The sequence below is a fragment of the Belonocnema kinseyi genome, chromosome 10 (assembly GCF_010883055.1).
Source record: "Belonocnema kinseyi isolate 2016_QV_RU_SX_M_011 chromosome 10, B_treatae_v1, whole genome shotgun sequence".
In the NCBI taxonomy this organism is placed as follows: Eukaryota; Metazoa; Arthropoda; class Insecta; order Hymenoptera; family Cynipidae; genus Belonocnema; species Belonocnema kinseyi.
In genome coordinates this window covers 6,609,191-6,624,561 of record NC_046666.1, presented here as the reverse complement: position 1 = coordinate 6,624,561, position 15,371 = coordinate 6,609,191, and the positions used below count along the sequence as shown (strand labels likewise).

The 15,371-nt window shown below is 21.6% G+C and overlaps 1 protein-coding gene across 1 annotated transcript in view; it reads left to right on the top strand.

Annotated features, from left to right (window-relative positions):
- Window positions 1-15,371, top strand: part of LOC117181356 (DNA replication licensing factor Mcm2) — a 57,980-nt gene that overhangs the window by 41,188 nt on the left and 1,421 nt on the right. The window contains exons 12-14 of the mRNA XM_033373945.1: window positions 4,324-4,629; window positions 9,636-9,818; window positions 9,913-10,068. Of these exons, the coding sequence (XP_033229836.1) occupies window positions 4,324-4,629; window positions 9,636-9,818; window positions 9,913-10,068 (645 nt within the window). The remainder of the gene's footprint in view (window positions 1-4,323; window positions 4,630-9,635; window positions 9,819-9,912; window positions 10,069-15,371) is intronic.

Genomic DNA, 15,371 nt, shown 5'->3' with positions numbered 1-15,371 from the left:
GATTTTAGCAGATTTCGAAAAAAAGGTTTAGAACTCGTATAAGAATTGAGAAATGCTTAAAAATAGTAAAAAAAATTCCTTCAGATTTTCAGAAAAATTGAAAATGATTTTTTATTTAACAAAAAAATAATTTTAAGAGAATATTTTTAAAAATTTAGAAAGATTTACAAAATTGTCAAAAATGAATTTGGAAGATTTTTTTATTTAGCAGGGTTTAAAAAAAATGATAAAAAATTCGAATCGTTCAAGTTTTAAGGTTCCTAGTTTAAAATTGCTTAAAATGGCATAGTTTTGAACATTTAATGAAGATTTAAAAAATAAATGATTCATTGCGTAAAAGGATTCGGAATCAGTTTCAAATTTTATAATTTCCAGATTTTAACGTTAAAAATTAAACATTTTCAAGTTTTATTCGTTAAACAAATGTAAACCTATTGAAACTTTTTAAACTATTTTTAATTTTTAAATAACTTCAAAATAATATATTTATAATTAAAGGCTTGTATTAAATTTCAAATATAATTTCAGTTTAAAATATTCCATTTTTAAACCATGTAATTTGAAAACCAAAATTTCGGTGCAAATAGCCCACAGCCTAATTTAAAATAAAATACAGATTTTGGCAGATTTAGAACAAAAAATGTAGAAGCTTTCTAAAAATATTGACATGCTTCAGAAGAATAAAAAAACGATTCCTAGGAAAATTGAAAACGACTTTTAATTTAATAAACTAATTTTAAGAGAATATTCAAAAATATTTATAACGATTTACCAAATTTTAAAAATGAATGTGGAAGATTTTAATCAAATTTCTTAAATTTGGCAGAAAAAAAATATATAAAAAGGCATGTAGATGTTTCAAGATTTAAAAATAAAATTTCGTAGCATTTTAAGGATTTTTAAACTATTTAAAATTTAAAACAATTTAACTTTTAATTCGAACAGGGAAATTTCAAGTTTTTCGAAATTTATAGTTGGAACTGGAATTTATCTAGAATAATAATAATAATTCTGACTTGGAACCGGGAATTTTCAAGTTTTAACAAATTCCGAGCTACTACTGGAAATTTTCGAAAAGGAAAAAAAAATTCTGAATTTAGAACAGGGAATTTTTATAAAAAGAATTCTAGTTCTGAGTTGAAGCAGGGATTTTCAAAATTGTAACCAATTCTGAGTTGAAACTTAAATTCCGAGCTGGAACAGGGAATTTTTTCAAAGAATGCATTCTAATTCTAAGTTGAAAAAGGATATTTTTGCAAAAAAAATTAAAATTATGAATTTGAAAAGGGAATTTAAAAAAAAAATTCTAATTCTTAGTTGAAACGAAGAATTTCTGAAAAATTCCTGATTTGAAAAAGGAATTTTCGATATTATACCAATTTTCAGTGGGAACTGGGATCTATCCAGGAGAATATCGATTCTAAAAGAAAAATTTGAATTTTTTAAACAGAATTATAATTCTGAGTTGAAACGAGGTATTTTCGAACAAAATTTAAATTATGAATTGGAACAGACGACTTTAGAACAAAATACGGATTCTTAGTTAAAAAGAAGAATTATCCAAAAGAATTAAAATTCTTTATTTTAAAAGTGATTTTTTTCAACAGAATTTTATTTCTGAGTTACAATGAAGAATTTTCTTGAAGAATTAAACTCCTAGCTTCTAACAGGGAATTTCCAATTTTTAACCAATGCTCAATGGAAAATTGAATTTTTCAAACAAAATTATTATTATGTGTTGAAACGAGGTATTTTCAATAACAAAAAATTTAATTATGATTTGGAACAGGTAATTTTACAGAAGAGAATCTGGATTTGAACAGGGAACTTTTCGAAAAGAATTAAAATTTCGGATTTAAACTGAGAAATTGTCCATTTTTAACCAATTCTGTGCTAGAATTAGAAGTTAAAATTGCCTAAAATGGTGTAGTTTAAAAAATTTTTGAAATCATTGATTGATTCTTTAATTTAGACCATTGAAAATGATTAACGTGAATTTATATTTTTGGAACTGAATCTGAATCTTTGAACTCTCCTATTTATAAAAGTTTAAAAATTTTAATTTAGCAGTTTAACTGCATTCAGTTTAAATTCAGGGTTAGTTGAATTTGTATGTTTTTCAATTATGCTATTATTTAGCTTAAAATTCGTAAATAAAATTTTTTTTACTTTAAAAATTTTCCATTTAAAATTTTTATTTTTAAGCTTACATTTTTAATTTGAAGAATTTTGAAATGCTTTCTTAAAGACTTGAACAAATAAAAAATAAAAGCCTTTGATGTTGAAAATTTTTGATAAAAAAACATTTCTATTTAATACATAAATAAATTTCTTTTTAATTAATCTGTACTTTAAATAATAAAAAGTGAACAAAAACGATTTTAAACCAGTTCAAAATTAAAAAATGTTCAGATTTTAACGTTAAAACTTAAACGGTTTCAATTTTAAATCCTCAGTCATTAAACAAATGTGAACATGTGACTGAAAGTTTATAAACCATTTTCAACTTAAAAATAACTTCATACTAATATATTCTTAATTACAGGATTTTATTAAATTTAAAATATTTTTTTAGTCTGAAATATTCCATTTTTAACCCCTTTCAATTTGAAAATTTTAATTTAAAATAAAAATGAAATATTTAGCAATATTTGAATTTTTATTTAAGACAAGTTGATTGAAACCAAACATTTAAAAGTAAAGAATCTTCAACTGAATTTTTTGACGTAGAACACCTAGAATCGTTAAAATTTCGCAAATTGCTTAATTTGTAAGTGAAATTTTTTTAATTTTGATGTATAATTTACAAATAAACATGTGTAGAAAAAATTTGAGTAATTTTAAGAGATATTTAGATGTTTTAAAAAGATTAAAAATTATCATGCCAATTTTAGAAAGTTTTATTAAAATCTTCTAGAATCTTTTTTGAAAATTTTGTTTAAATCTTTGAAAAACTTTTTAAATATTCTCTTAAAATAATTTTTCAAAATGAAAAATTATTTTTAATTTTCCTAGGAATTTTAAGAAAATTTTTCTATTCTTTTGAAGCCTTTCACAATTCAAGAAAAGAATCTAATGTTTTTTGTTTAAAATCTGCGCATATCTACATTTTGTTTTATATTAGGCTATCATTTCAAGTTTTACATTAAGTTTGAATTTTTTCAAAACTTCTACATATCTCTTAAAATTACTGTCTACTGAAAATTTTAGAAAAAATTCAATTATTTTGACAGATATTTAGGAGTTCTGAAAAAAATTTCAAAAATAATTTTTAATTTACAATAACTTCTAGATTTCTCAAGATTTTGAAATAAAATTTTGAAGCTTTTCAAAACTTCTACATACCTCTTAAAATTACTCAAATTTCGCCCACAAATAAGAAATGTTCAATTGTTATTTATACATCCAAATTGTAAAGAAATTTTCTAAAATTCGCAGGATTTTCTGAAAATTGAAGAAAAAATTCCATTAATTTTGACAGATATTTAGAAGTTCTGAAAAAGTTTCAAAAATAATTTCAAATTTAAAACAAATTTAAAACAACATCTAGGTTTTTCAAGATTTTGAAATAAAATTTTGAAGCTTTCCAAGGATGTTTAAACTATTTAAAAAGAAAATAATTTAATTTCTAATTTAAGAAGTGATCAGTTAAAAATGTTGCAATTTTTAAATATTCAATTTTTCTAGCTTAAAATTCCTTAAAATTATATAATTTTGAAAATTTTAAAGTTCATTGATTGATTTTTTAATTTAGAGCATTGAAAATGATAGCGTAGATTTATATTTTTTTATATTGAAAAATTTTAGTACCTTTAATTTTATGCGCGTAAATTATTGAGCATTTCAATACAAAATTTTTTAATTAAAAATTTCAATTTTAAAAGTTCAAAATTTAACAGTTCCACTTTGAGTGCTTTCATTTGCAGCTAAGTTTTTAGTACCCCAAGTGGAAATTTTTTTAGCTTTAGTGATCCATTTTTTAAATTTTATTTACCGTGAAAAATATTTGTGAACCAGGAAAAAAACGGGAAATGACCGGGAATTTATTTCGTAGATTAAAACGGCCACCCATTTTTTAATAAAAAATAAAACGTATTTTCTAAAAACAGTTTAATTTTGTGCCAAATAGTGAGAAATTTTTGCGAACCGAGAAATGACCGGGAATTTTTTTCTTTAATTAAAACAATCACCCTAATGATACTAAATATAATTCCCTTTTTTTCTTTACCTAAAATTGAATATTTAAATCGCCGTGATCCCTGAAAGGGGAAAATTGAGCTTTTTAATTTTAAGCTTTGAAATTGCATATATTTTCCTTCATAGGTAAACTTGTCGGAACCGATTCTCTCTCGTTTTGACATCATTTGCATAGTGAAGGACGAAAAAGATCCTTTGGATGATAAACGATTATCCAAATTCGTCGTCAACTCCCACATCAAGCATCATCCGAATTTCTCTGATAAAACGGAACTCCTTGAATTAGAAACACCTGCCTCAAACTTGCCAATTCCTCAAGATCTCCTCAAAAAATATATTGTATATGCGAAGCAGAACATCCATCCTAAAATTTCCAACGTCGATCAAGATAAAATCGCTAAAATGTACAGTCAGCTTCGTCAGGAAAGTTTGGTACGTTCTTCTCTTTAGTTATAAGTATTTAGTTTTTTTTTTAAACTAGATTCTTATTAATTTAGCAGGCCTCTGACTTACCACACTATTGACACTTTTTTTTAGCCAAAGAAAATGAAATCTTAATCAAAAAAGATACATTTTTAAAGAAAGTAGTTGATCTTTCAACCAATAAAATTAATTTTCTGTCAGAAAACACGAATTTTTAACAAAATACATGCATTTTAACTAAATATTTTTTTTGTAAAAAATGATTTTTTAAATTTAAAAACTCAATTATACCATTAAATTTTTGATTGAAAATGGATTCTTATAAGTAAAAAAGGAACAAATTGGGTTAAAATTTTTTTGTGTTAAAATGTATATGTTTGGTTGAAAATTCAATTTTTGGTTAAAAACTCAACTATTTTAGTAGAAAATGCCACTATTCGGTTAAAAATTAAACTATTTATTTGGAAATTTAATTATTCGGATTTTTATTTGAAAATTCAACTTTCCGGATTTTTATTAATTTAGCAGGCCTCGGACACTTTAACACTCTTTTTTTGTAGCCAAAAAATATGAAATATTAATCAAACAGATACATTTTCGAGAAAAATAATTGAATTTTCAACCAAAAAGTTCCGTTTTTAATTAAAAAGATAAGATTTTTACAAAAAAAATTACATTTTCAACCCATTAGTTAAGTTTTAAGATAAAATTGCAACGCAGAAGATTATTTTTGTACCAAAAAAGATAAATTTTGAACCAAACACATACATTTTAAAATAAATAGTCGAATTTTCAACTAATAAAATTAGTTTGCTACCAGAAAAGACGAATTTTTAACAGAATACATACATTTTTTAACAAATAGTTTGAACCGTCGGTGTAATTTATATTCTCGGGCTAAAAATTCAACTGTTTTGTAGAAAATTCTTTTTAAAAAATTTTAATTAAATCGAATTTTCTACAAAACAGTTGAATTTTTGCCCGAGAATATAAAATTTCAATATGAAAGCTCACTTTCAACTAATCAGTTGAATTTTCAGAAAAAAAATATTTTTTAATAAATAACAAAAATGTACCGGCGAATTTTAACCGGCGAATTTTAACCGGCGAATTTTAACGAAAAAAAAAGACATTTCTTCCGAAACAGATTAAATTTGAACCAGAGAGTGGAATTTTTAACCAAAAAAGGTGAAACTTCTACAGAAAGAAATTAATTTCCAAACCAAATAGATGAATTTTTAGCAAAAGAGTTTAATTTTCAAACAATCAAAATTTGGTAATTCAAGAAAAAAAATTGCAATCAAATTGTTGGATTTTCAACAAAAAGATATCATTTTCAATCAGTTAAAATTTTAATAAAGTAATTAATTTAATTATGTTTATATAATAATATTTTTTGTAATTATTTATATGTATATAATCATGTTTTCAAAATATGTATAATAATATAATAATAATTAATTAATTTTCAGTTGAAAAAATAAATTTTCAACACAAGTTCTTAATTTTTAACGAAAATTGTAATAGTTGATATTAAAAAAAGGTTTTAATTAATAATAAATAGCAATTGGATTTAACCAAAGAAAACGAATCTTCAACAAAATGCTGAGCTTTTAACAAAAAATTTTAATATAAATGTTAAAATAGATGAAATTTCAAACAAAACAAAAATTTGTTATTCAAGAAAAAAATTGCCATCAAATTTTTTAACCGAAAAGATTAATTTTCAACCATTCAGTTAAATTTTCAAAAAATTAATTAAATTTTTGGTGAAAAAATTAGTTTTTAAACAAAAGAAAAAAGGGACTTTGAACTAAAAATTTTATTAATTGAATTCCAAATCCAAACAAGTGTTTTTAACATAAAAGGTCGAATTTTTAACAAAGTACACTCATTTTTAACAAAATAGTTGAATAATTTTCTATCAAATTGTTGAATTTTCAAGCTAAAAATACGAATTTTGAACAAAAAGAGGTCATTTTGAACCAGTATATTTATATAATAACTATTTGAAAATATTTATGTTTACATAATAATTAATTTATTATTTTTTTGATATTAAAAAAAAGTTTCAATTAAAAATAAAAAGCAATTTGATTTAACAAAAGAAAACGAATTTTCAACAAAATGCTTAAATTCTCAAAACAAATTAATTTTCTAGGAAAAGAGAAAAATTTGAAAGAAAATACATACATTTTTAACAAAATAGTTAAATTTTCTATAAAATTATTGAGATTTCAAGCCAAGAATACAACATTTTTGTAAAACATCGGAGTTTTTAACAAGAAATTTAATTATAAATGTTGAAAAAAATAGACGAAATTTCAAACAAACCAAAATTTGTTTATTAAGAAAAAAATTTCAATCAAATTGTTAAATTTGTAAACCGAAAAGATGGATTTTTAATTATACAGTTAAAATCAAAAAGGTCTTTTGAACCAAAAAATGTATTAGTTGAATTTCAAATAAAAAAAATACTAATTTTTCAACAAAATCCATACATTTTTAATTAAATAGTTAATATTTTAATAAAGCAATTAATTTAATTATATTTCTACAGTAATATTTTTTTGTAAATGTTTACATTTATATAATAATAATAATAATATTTGGAAAATATTTATATTTACATAACAATAATTAATTAATTCATTTTCATGTAAAAAAAATCATTTTTCATTTGAAAAAATCAATTTTCATCCCAAATTATGAATTTTTAACGAAAATTGTAATAGTTGATATTAAAAAAAAAGGTTTTCATTAAAAATAAAAAGGTGTATTGAGATTTCAAGCCAAGAATACAAAATTTTTAGAAAACAGCTGAGTTTTTAACAAACAATTTAAATATTAATGTTGAACAAAAAAGATGAATTTGCAAACAAACAAAAATTTGTTATTCAAGAAAAACATTGCTATCAAATTGTTAAATTTTTAAACCGGAAAGATGAATTTTCAACCATTCAGTTAAATTTTCAACAAAATAATTAATTTTTTTGTTAAAAAATGAGTTTTGAACCAAAATAAAAAAAACTTTGAACTAAAAAATTTATTAATTAAATTTCAAATCAAAAAATGTGGATTTAACATAAAAAAGGACGAATTTTCAACAAACTACATCAATTTTTAACTAAATAGTTCAATTTCTTAACATATTGTTGAATTTTCAAGCCAAAAAAACGAATTTTCAACAGAAAGAAATTATTTTCAACCAGTTAAAACTTTTAAAAATTAATTAATTGAATTATATTTATATAGTAATATTTGGTTGTAAATGTTTATATTTATATAATAATAATATTTAGAAAATAATTTTTCATTTGAAAAAATTAATTTTCAACACAAATTATCAATTTTTAACGAATATTGTAATAGTTGATATTACCAAAAGGGTGTAATTAAAAATATAAAAATCAGTTGGATTTAACCAAAGAAAACGAATTTCAAACAAAATGTTTGAATTCTCAAATAAAACATATTAATTTTCTAGGAAAAGAGACAAATTTGAAAGAAAATACATACATTTTCAACAAAATGGTTATATTTTCTATAAAGTTAATTAATTATGAAGCTTATATAATTTTTACAAAACAGGTGAGTTTTTAATTAAAAAAAAAGTCAAATATAAATGTTCAACAAAATATATGAATTAAAAACAAAAAATTGTTATTCGAGAAGAAAAAAGTGTAAACAAATTTTTGAATATCCAAAGAAAAAAGATGAAGTTTCAACCATTCAGTTAAATTTTCAATAAAATTATTAAAATTTTAGTGAAAAAATTATTTTTTAACCAGAAGAAAAAAGGTATTTTTAACCAAAAAATGTTTTAGTTGAATTTCAAATAAAAAACAATTGGATTGAACAAACAAAAAAAGATGAATTTTATAAAAAGTACATAAACTTTAATTAGACAGTTAAATTTCTTAATAAGATGTTGAATTTCCAAGCCAAAGATTAAGTTAAAATTGTAAAAAAGTAATTGATTTAATTATATTTAAAAAGTGATATTTTTTTGTAAATATTTATATTTATATAATATAAATTTTTTGAAAATATTTATATTTACAAAATAATAATTAGTTTATTCATTTTTATGTTTAAAAAAATTATTTTTATTTTGAAAAAATAAATTTTCAACACAAATTATGAATTTTTAACGAATATTTTCAACAAAATGTTTCAATTTTTTATAAATTTATTTAATTATCAAGCCTATACAATTTTTACAAAACAGGTGAGTTTTTAACTTAAAAAAAGTCAAATATAAATGTTCAACAAAATATATGAATTAAAAACAAAAAATTGTTATTCGAGAAAAAAGTGCAAACAAATTTTTGAATATCCAAATCAAAAAGATGAAGTTTCAACCATTCAGTTAAATTTTCAATAAAATTATTAAACTTTTAGTGAAAAAATTATGTTTTCACCAGAAGAAAAAAGGTATTTTGAACCAAAATTAACTGAATAGTTTAATTTCCTAACAAATTGTTGAATTTTCAAACCATTAAGACGAATTTTTTTACAAAACAGGTGATTTTTTTTTTACAAAAAAGTTGCATTTTTAACCTTAAAAAGAAAAAATTTCAACAATATTGACAATAATAACAAAATGTTCAACTGCGAAGTTTGACTTTTTAACAAAATTGTTGAATTTTCAAACAAAATAATTCAATTTTGAACCAAATAATAAATTTTCTTAATAAAAATGATGAATTGCTAACGAAAAATATAATAGTTGACTTTTCAACCCAAACAAATTCTTACTGGGTTCTATTAATTCAGTTGGAATTTAAGTGCGGAAAATAAGGAAACAGGGAAAGGCTGTGTCTAGCCTGCGATAAATAAATATGAATTTTGATAATTCATTAATTAAAGAATAATATTTAAATAAAAATTGAAGTTAATCTTCAATATTTGAAAAATTTTGACACTATTTCCTGGAAAAGACCTTGATTTTTGTTTCTAAAAATCGCTAGACACGCTATTTATAATTTAATTTTGGTTAATTTATTTTTTAGGCGACAGGAAGTCTTCCAATTACTGTTCGACACATCGAGGGAATTATAAGAATGTCGGAAGCGAATGCAAAAATGCAATTGCGAGATTATGTTCGAGAAGATGATGTAAATATGGCGATTAGAATGGCCCTCGAAAGTTTCGTCGAAACTCAAAAATATTCTGTTATGAAGAGTATGAAACAGGTAAAATTTTTTTTTTTTTTTTTTTTTTGATGGAGTAGAAAATAATAAACAGGATGAGAGGTGAAAGAAATTAAAAAAATTAATCAATTTTCAGACCTTCAAGAAATATCTTAACTACAACAAAGACCACAGTGACCTTCTCTATCACATTTTGCGAGGAATTTTCCTCGATACGCTTGCCTTTCAAAGAGCCCTCCATGGAAATCGGATTGCCTCTATCGAAGTTCCGGAGAAGGAACTTCTCGATCGGGTAAATTTAAATTATTATAACTTTCTTACTTTTATTTTTAAATTTTAAAATCAGGGATTTTGTAAAAAAAAAAACTGGAAAAAGTCTGGGTTTTAAATAACTTTTAAGGATAATAAATAAAAAATTAAAATTTTTTATTCCATTTATAAAAGATTCTATGTTAAAAATGCTACAAAATTAATATTGTGATAAATGAATGTTAATGGTGAGGGAAAATGAATAATTGATGAGGGAAAAAGTACGGAATTTCGAAAATGACGATTATATTTTTGGTGAAAAATGTAATTGTTTTGTTGAAAATAAAGTTAGAAATTTTTAACTTTTATAAATTTTAGAGTTCAAATATTTAGCTCCACAAATATATAATAATTTCACTTTATCATTTTTAAGGCTCGAAATTCAAGAATCAATCAGTGAATTAAAAAATTTTCAAAATGATATAATTTTAAGCAATTTTATGCAAGTAAAAATTGAAGGATTACATTTTTTTATAAACTGAACAGTTCTTAAATTGAAACTTAAAATTATTTGGATTTTAAATGGGTTTAAAATTCTTCAAATGCTTCCAAATTTTATTTCAAAATCTTGAAACATTTACATGGTTTTTTTTTACATTTTTTCAAATTATCATTTACTCTAAACAAATTTTCAGAATTTGTAAACATCTTTTAAAATTATTCGAGTTTTTTTTTAAATCCTGCCAAATTAAAAAAAAATTTAATCTTTTTTTTTGTTTATAAAAGATTCTATGTTAAAAATGCTACAAGATTAATATTCTGGTAATTGAATATTGATGGTGAGCAAAAATGAAAAATTGATGAGGGATTAAAGTAAGGAATTTTGAAAATGAATTTTTGCGGAACACCCTGATACGTTGTTCTTCTTAGTAATTTATTTTCCTTGTATTTATTTATTTAGTTTTTTTGCAATTAATTCCTCCTGACGATTATATTTTTAGTTAAAAATGTTATTATTTGTTGCTCTAAATTGAAGAATGAATGAATGAATTAAAAAATTGTCAAAATTATATAATTTGCAGCAATTTTATGCTAGAAACATTAAAAATTGAACAATCACATTTTTTTTATAAACTGAGCAGTTCCTAAATTAAAACTTAAAAACATTTGGATTTTAAATCGTTTTAAAACCCTTAAAATGCTTCCAAATTTTATTTCAAAGTCTTGAAACATTTACATGGTTTTTTTTTACATTTTTTCAAATTATCATTTACTCTAAACAAATTTTCAGAATTTGTAAACATCTTTTAAAATTATTCGAATTTTTTTTAAATCCTGCCAAATTAAAAAAAAAATTTATCTTTTTTTTGTTTATAAAAGATTCTATGTTAAAAATACTACATGATTAATATTCTGGTAATTGAATATTGATGGTGAGCAAAAATGAAAAATTGATGAGGGATAAAGTAAGAAATTTTGAAAATGAATTTTTGCGGAACACCCTGATATGTTGTTCTTCTTAGTAATTTATTTTCCTTGTATTTATTTATTTAGTTTTTTTGCAATTAATTCCCCCTGACGATTATATTTTTAGTTAAAAATGTTATTATTTGTTGCTCTAAATCGAAGAATGAATGAATTAATTAAAAAATTGTCAAAATTATATAATTTGCAGCATTAAAAATTGAACAATCACATTTTTTTTATAAACTGAGCAGTTCTTAAATTGAAACTTAAAATTATTTGGATTTTAAATGGGTTTAAAATTCTTCAAATGCTTCCAAATTTTATTTCAAAATCTTGAAACATTTACATGGTTTTTTTTTACAATTTTTTCAAACTTTGATTAACTTTAAAAAAATTTTCAGAACTTTTAAATATCTTTTAAAATTGTTCGAGTTTTTTTTTAAATCCTGCCAAATTAAAAAAAAATTTAATCTTTTTTTTTTTTGTTTATAAAAGATTCTATGTTAAAAATGCTACAAGATTAATATTCTGGTAATTGAATATTGATGGTGAGCAAAAATGAAAAATTGATGAGGGATAAAGTAAGAAATTTTGAAAATGAATTTTTGCGGAACACCCTGATATGTTGTTCTTCTTAGTAATTTATTTTCCTTGTACTTATTTATTTAGTTTTTTTGCAATTAATTCCTCCTGACGATTATATTTTTAGTTAAAAATGTTATTATTTGTTGCTCTAAATCAAAGAATGAATGAATGAATTAAAAAATTGTCAAAATTATATAATTTGCAGCAATTTTATGCTAGAAGCATTAAAAATTGAACAATCACATTTTTTTTATAAACTGAGCAGTTCTTAAATTGAAACTTAAAATTATTTGGATTTTAAATGGGTTTAAAATTCTTCAAATGCTTCCAAATTTTATTTCAAAATCTTGAAACATTTACATGGTTTTTTTTTACAATTTTTTCAAACTTTGATTAACTTTAAAAAAATTTTCAGAACTTTTAAATATCTTTTAAAATTGTTCGAATTTTTTTTAAATCCTTCAAAAATAAAAAAAAATTAATCTCCCATATTTATTTTTGATCATTTTGCTACTCTTTCTAAATCTTTTTAAATATTCTCGGAAAATTAATTTTTTAAAATAAAAAATCATTTTCTGTTTCCAAAGAAAATGTTTATTCTTCTGAAAGCTTTCAAAATTCTTAAAAAGCTTCTAAATTTTTGGTTTAAAATCTGCCAAAATCTATATTTGGTTTTAACTTCGACCGTAGAATATTTGCACACAAATTTTGGCACGAATTTTTAATTTTTAATTAATTTTGCGTTTTTTTCCAAACGAATGAATATCTCTTCAACCTACTCGAATTTTTGTTAATAGAACGATTAAAATTGTGACGTTCAAAGTTAATTTTTTGTTTAGTTTTGAATATTTAATTTATAATTAATAAATTTTCTAATTAAATGGTTTAAAAATGGAATGTTTTATACTGAAACAATATATGAAATTCCATAAAAGCCTTTGTTTAAAGTACAATTCGAATTTAAAAATAAATTAATTTATATTCACAGTTGATCAACCATAATTTTTTTTATAAAATAAATCTTCGATTTTAAACGCTTCTAATTTTTAATTGTTTACGTTTTTAAAATTGCATTTTTAAATTCTTTAAATTTTCGAAACGCACGTTCTAAACGGACTGCTATCATAATGGAAAAATTTAATTTAATTAAAAACGAAATTACTTTTCTAAAAAATTAACTTTTTCGAAAATTCATATTTTGGTTTTTAAAATTCAACTGAAATCTTTCCTGGTTTTAAATGCAACAATTTTTTGAAATTACGTTTTTTTTTTAATCCATCTGTTTTACTATAAATTTTATACTTTTTTTTTAAATACAACTGGCTGATTAAAAATTAATCTACTTTGGTTCAATTTTTAACTATTTTATTGAAAATACGTATTTTTTGGTTGAATTCAACGGATTTTTATTCAAAATTAAAATATTTTTTGTTTGAAGTATTGATTATTGCATTATTCATTGAAAATTCCAATTTTTTTGTTAAACAATAAAACACTTGTTTGAAGGCTGTACCACATTGTTGAAAAATCTTCTTTTTTTAAAAGATTGATAATTTTAGTTGAAAATTGATCTCTTTGAATATATATTAAATTATTTTGTTGGAACTTCGTCTTTTTGGTAGAAAGTTCAACTAATTTTGTAAATAATTAAATTTTTGTTGAAAAGTTGTATTTTTGAAATCGAAAATTCAACTATTAAGGTTGAACTATTTTATTAAACATTTCATTTTTGCTTGAAGGTTCACCTCTGTAGTTGAACATGTAACTATTTTGATCCAAATTAGTTTTTTTTTGTGTTTAAAATTAAGTTTTTCAACTGAAAACTTAATATTTCTATTTTTTGTTGCAAATTTATCTTTTTTTCGTTGAAAGTGGATTGTCCGTTAAAAATTAATATCTGGTTCAAAATGCATTTTTTTTATTTTAAAATTCATCTCCTTTCGGTTTTTTGGTATTACATTTTCTGTTAAAACTTCATGTTTTTAGGTTGAAAATTCAAATGTTTGGTGAAAAAATAAACTATTTTGGTAGAACATTTTTGTAGAAAATTCATATTTTAGTGATAAGAATGCAATTGACATTTTTCTTGTTTGAGGATACAGCTATTTTGTTTAAAATTACTTTTTTTTTTAAATTTGTTTAATTGAAAATTTAACAATTTTTTGTAAATTAATCTTTTTAAATAGAAAATTCAACTACTTTGGTACAAGTTGAACTCATTTGTTAAAAACTGTTTTTTTAAGTTTCATCTCAGCTTGAAAATTGAATTATTTTGTTCAAATTCGTTGATTTTTTTTTAGCTAAAAATTACTTTTTTTAACTTTTGTAACTGTATTATAGAAATTTCGTCTTAGGCTTGAAAGTTAATATTTTTGTTTAAAGAATAAATCATTTTAGTTGAAAGTTATTAATTTTTTTCAAATAATTTTTTACCGATGATTAATTTTTTTTTATTTTTGATTGAAAAGTTTACTTTTAAAGATGAAAATTTAACTATTTGGTTTTAAAATTAATTTCTTTTTTTGAAAATTTGTATTTTTTTTTTGTTGAAAAGTAATTTTTTGACTGAAAATTGAACTATTCTAGTTGAAGATTCATCTATTCGTTTAAAAATGTAATCAATTTGTTTAAAAATTGTTATTTTTATTTGGTTGAATGTTAAATCTCTTTGAATAAAAATTTAACAGTTTTGTCGAAAATTCATTCTTTTTTTGTTGTTGAATATATTAATAATTTTTAGTTAAAAATTCGTATTTTTGTTTAAAAATACAACTATGGTTGAAAATTAATTTTTGTGTAGAACATTCATATTTTCGGGAATAAAATTAAAAGTTTATTATAGAAATTTCTTCTTTGGCTTGAAAGTTCATTTTTGAGTTTAAATAATAAATCATTTGAGTTGAAATTTATTAATTTTTTTCAAATAGTTTTTTACCAAAAATTTATTTTTACATTTTTGGTTGAAAAGTTAACTTTTTGGTTTCAAAGTTAATTTCTTTTTTTGAAAATTTGTATTTTTTTGGTTGAAAAGTAATTTCTTGACTGAAAATTGAACTATTCTAGTTAAAGATTCATCTATTCGGTAAAAAATGTAATTAATTTGTTAAATTTTTTTTTTTTAATGTTAAATCTCTTTGGCTAAAAATTGAACAGTTTTGTCGAAAATTCATATTTTCGGGTAGAAAATTAAATTGTATTATAGAAATTTCTTCTTTGGCTTGAAAGTTCATTCTTGAGTTTAAATAATAAATCATTTGAGCTGAAAGTTATTAATTTTTTTTTAAATAATTTTTT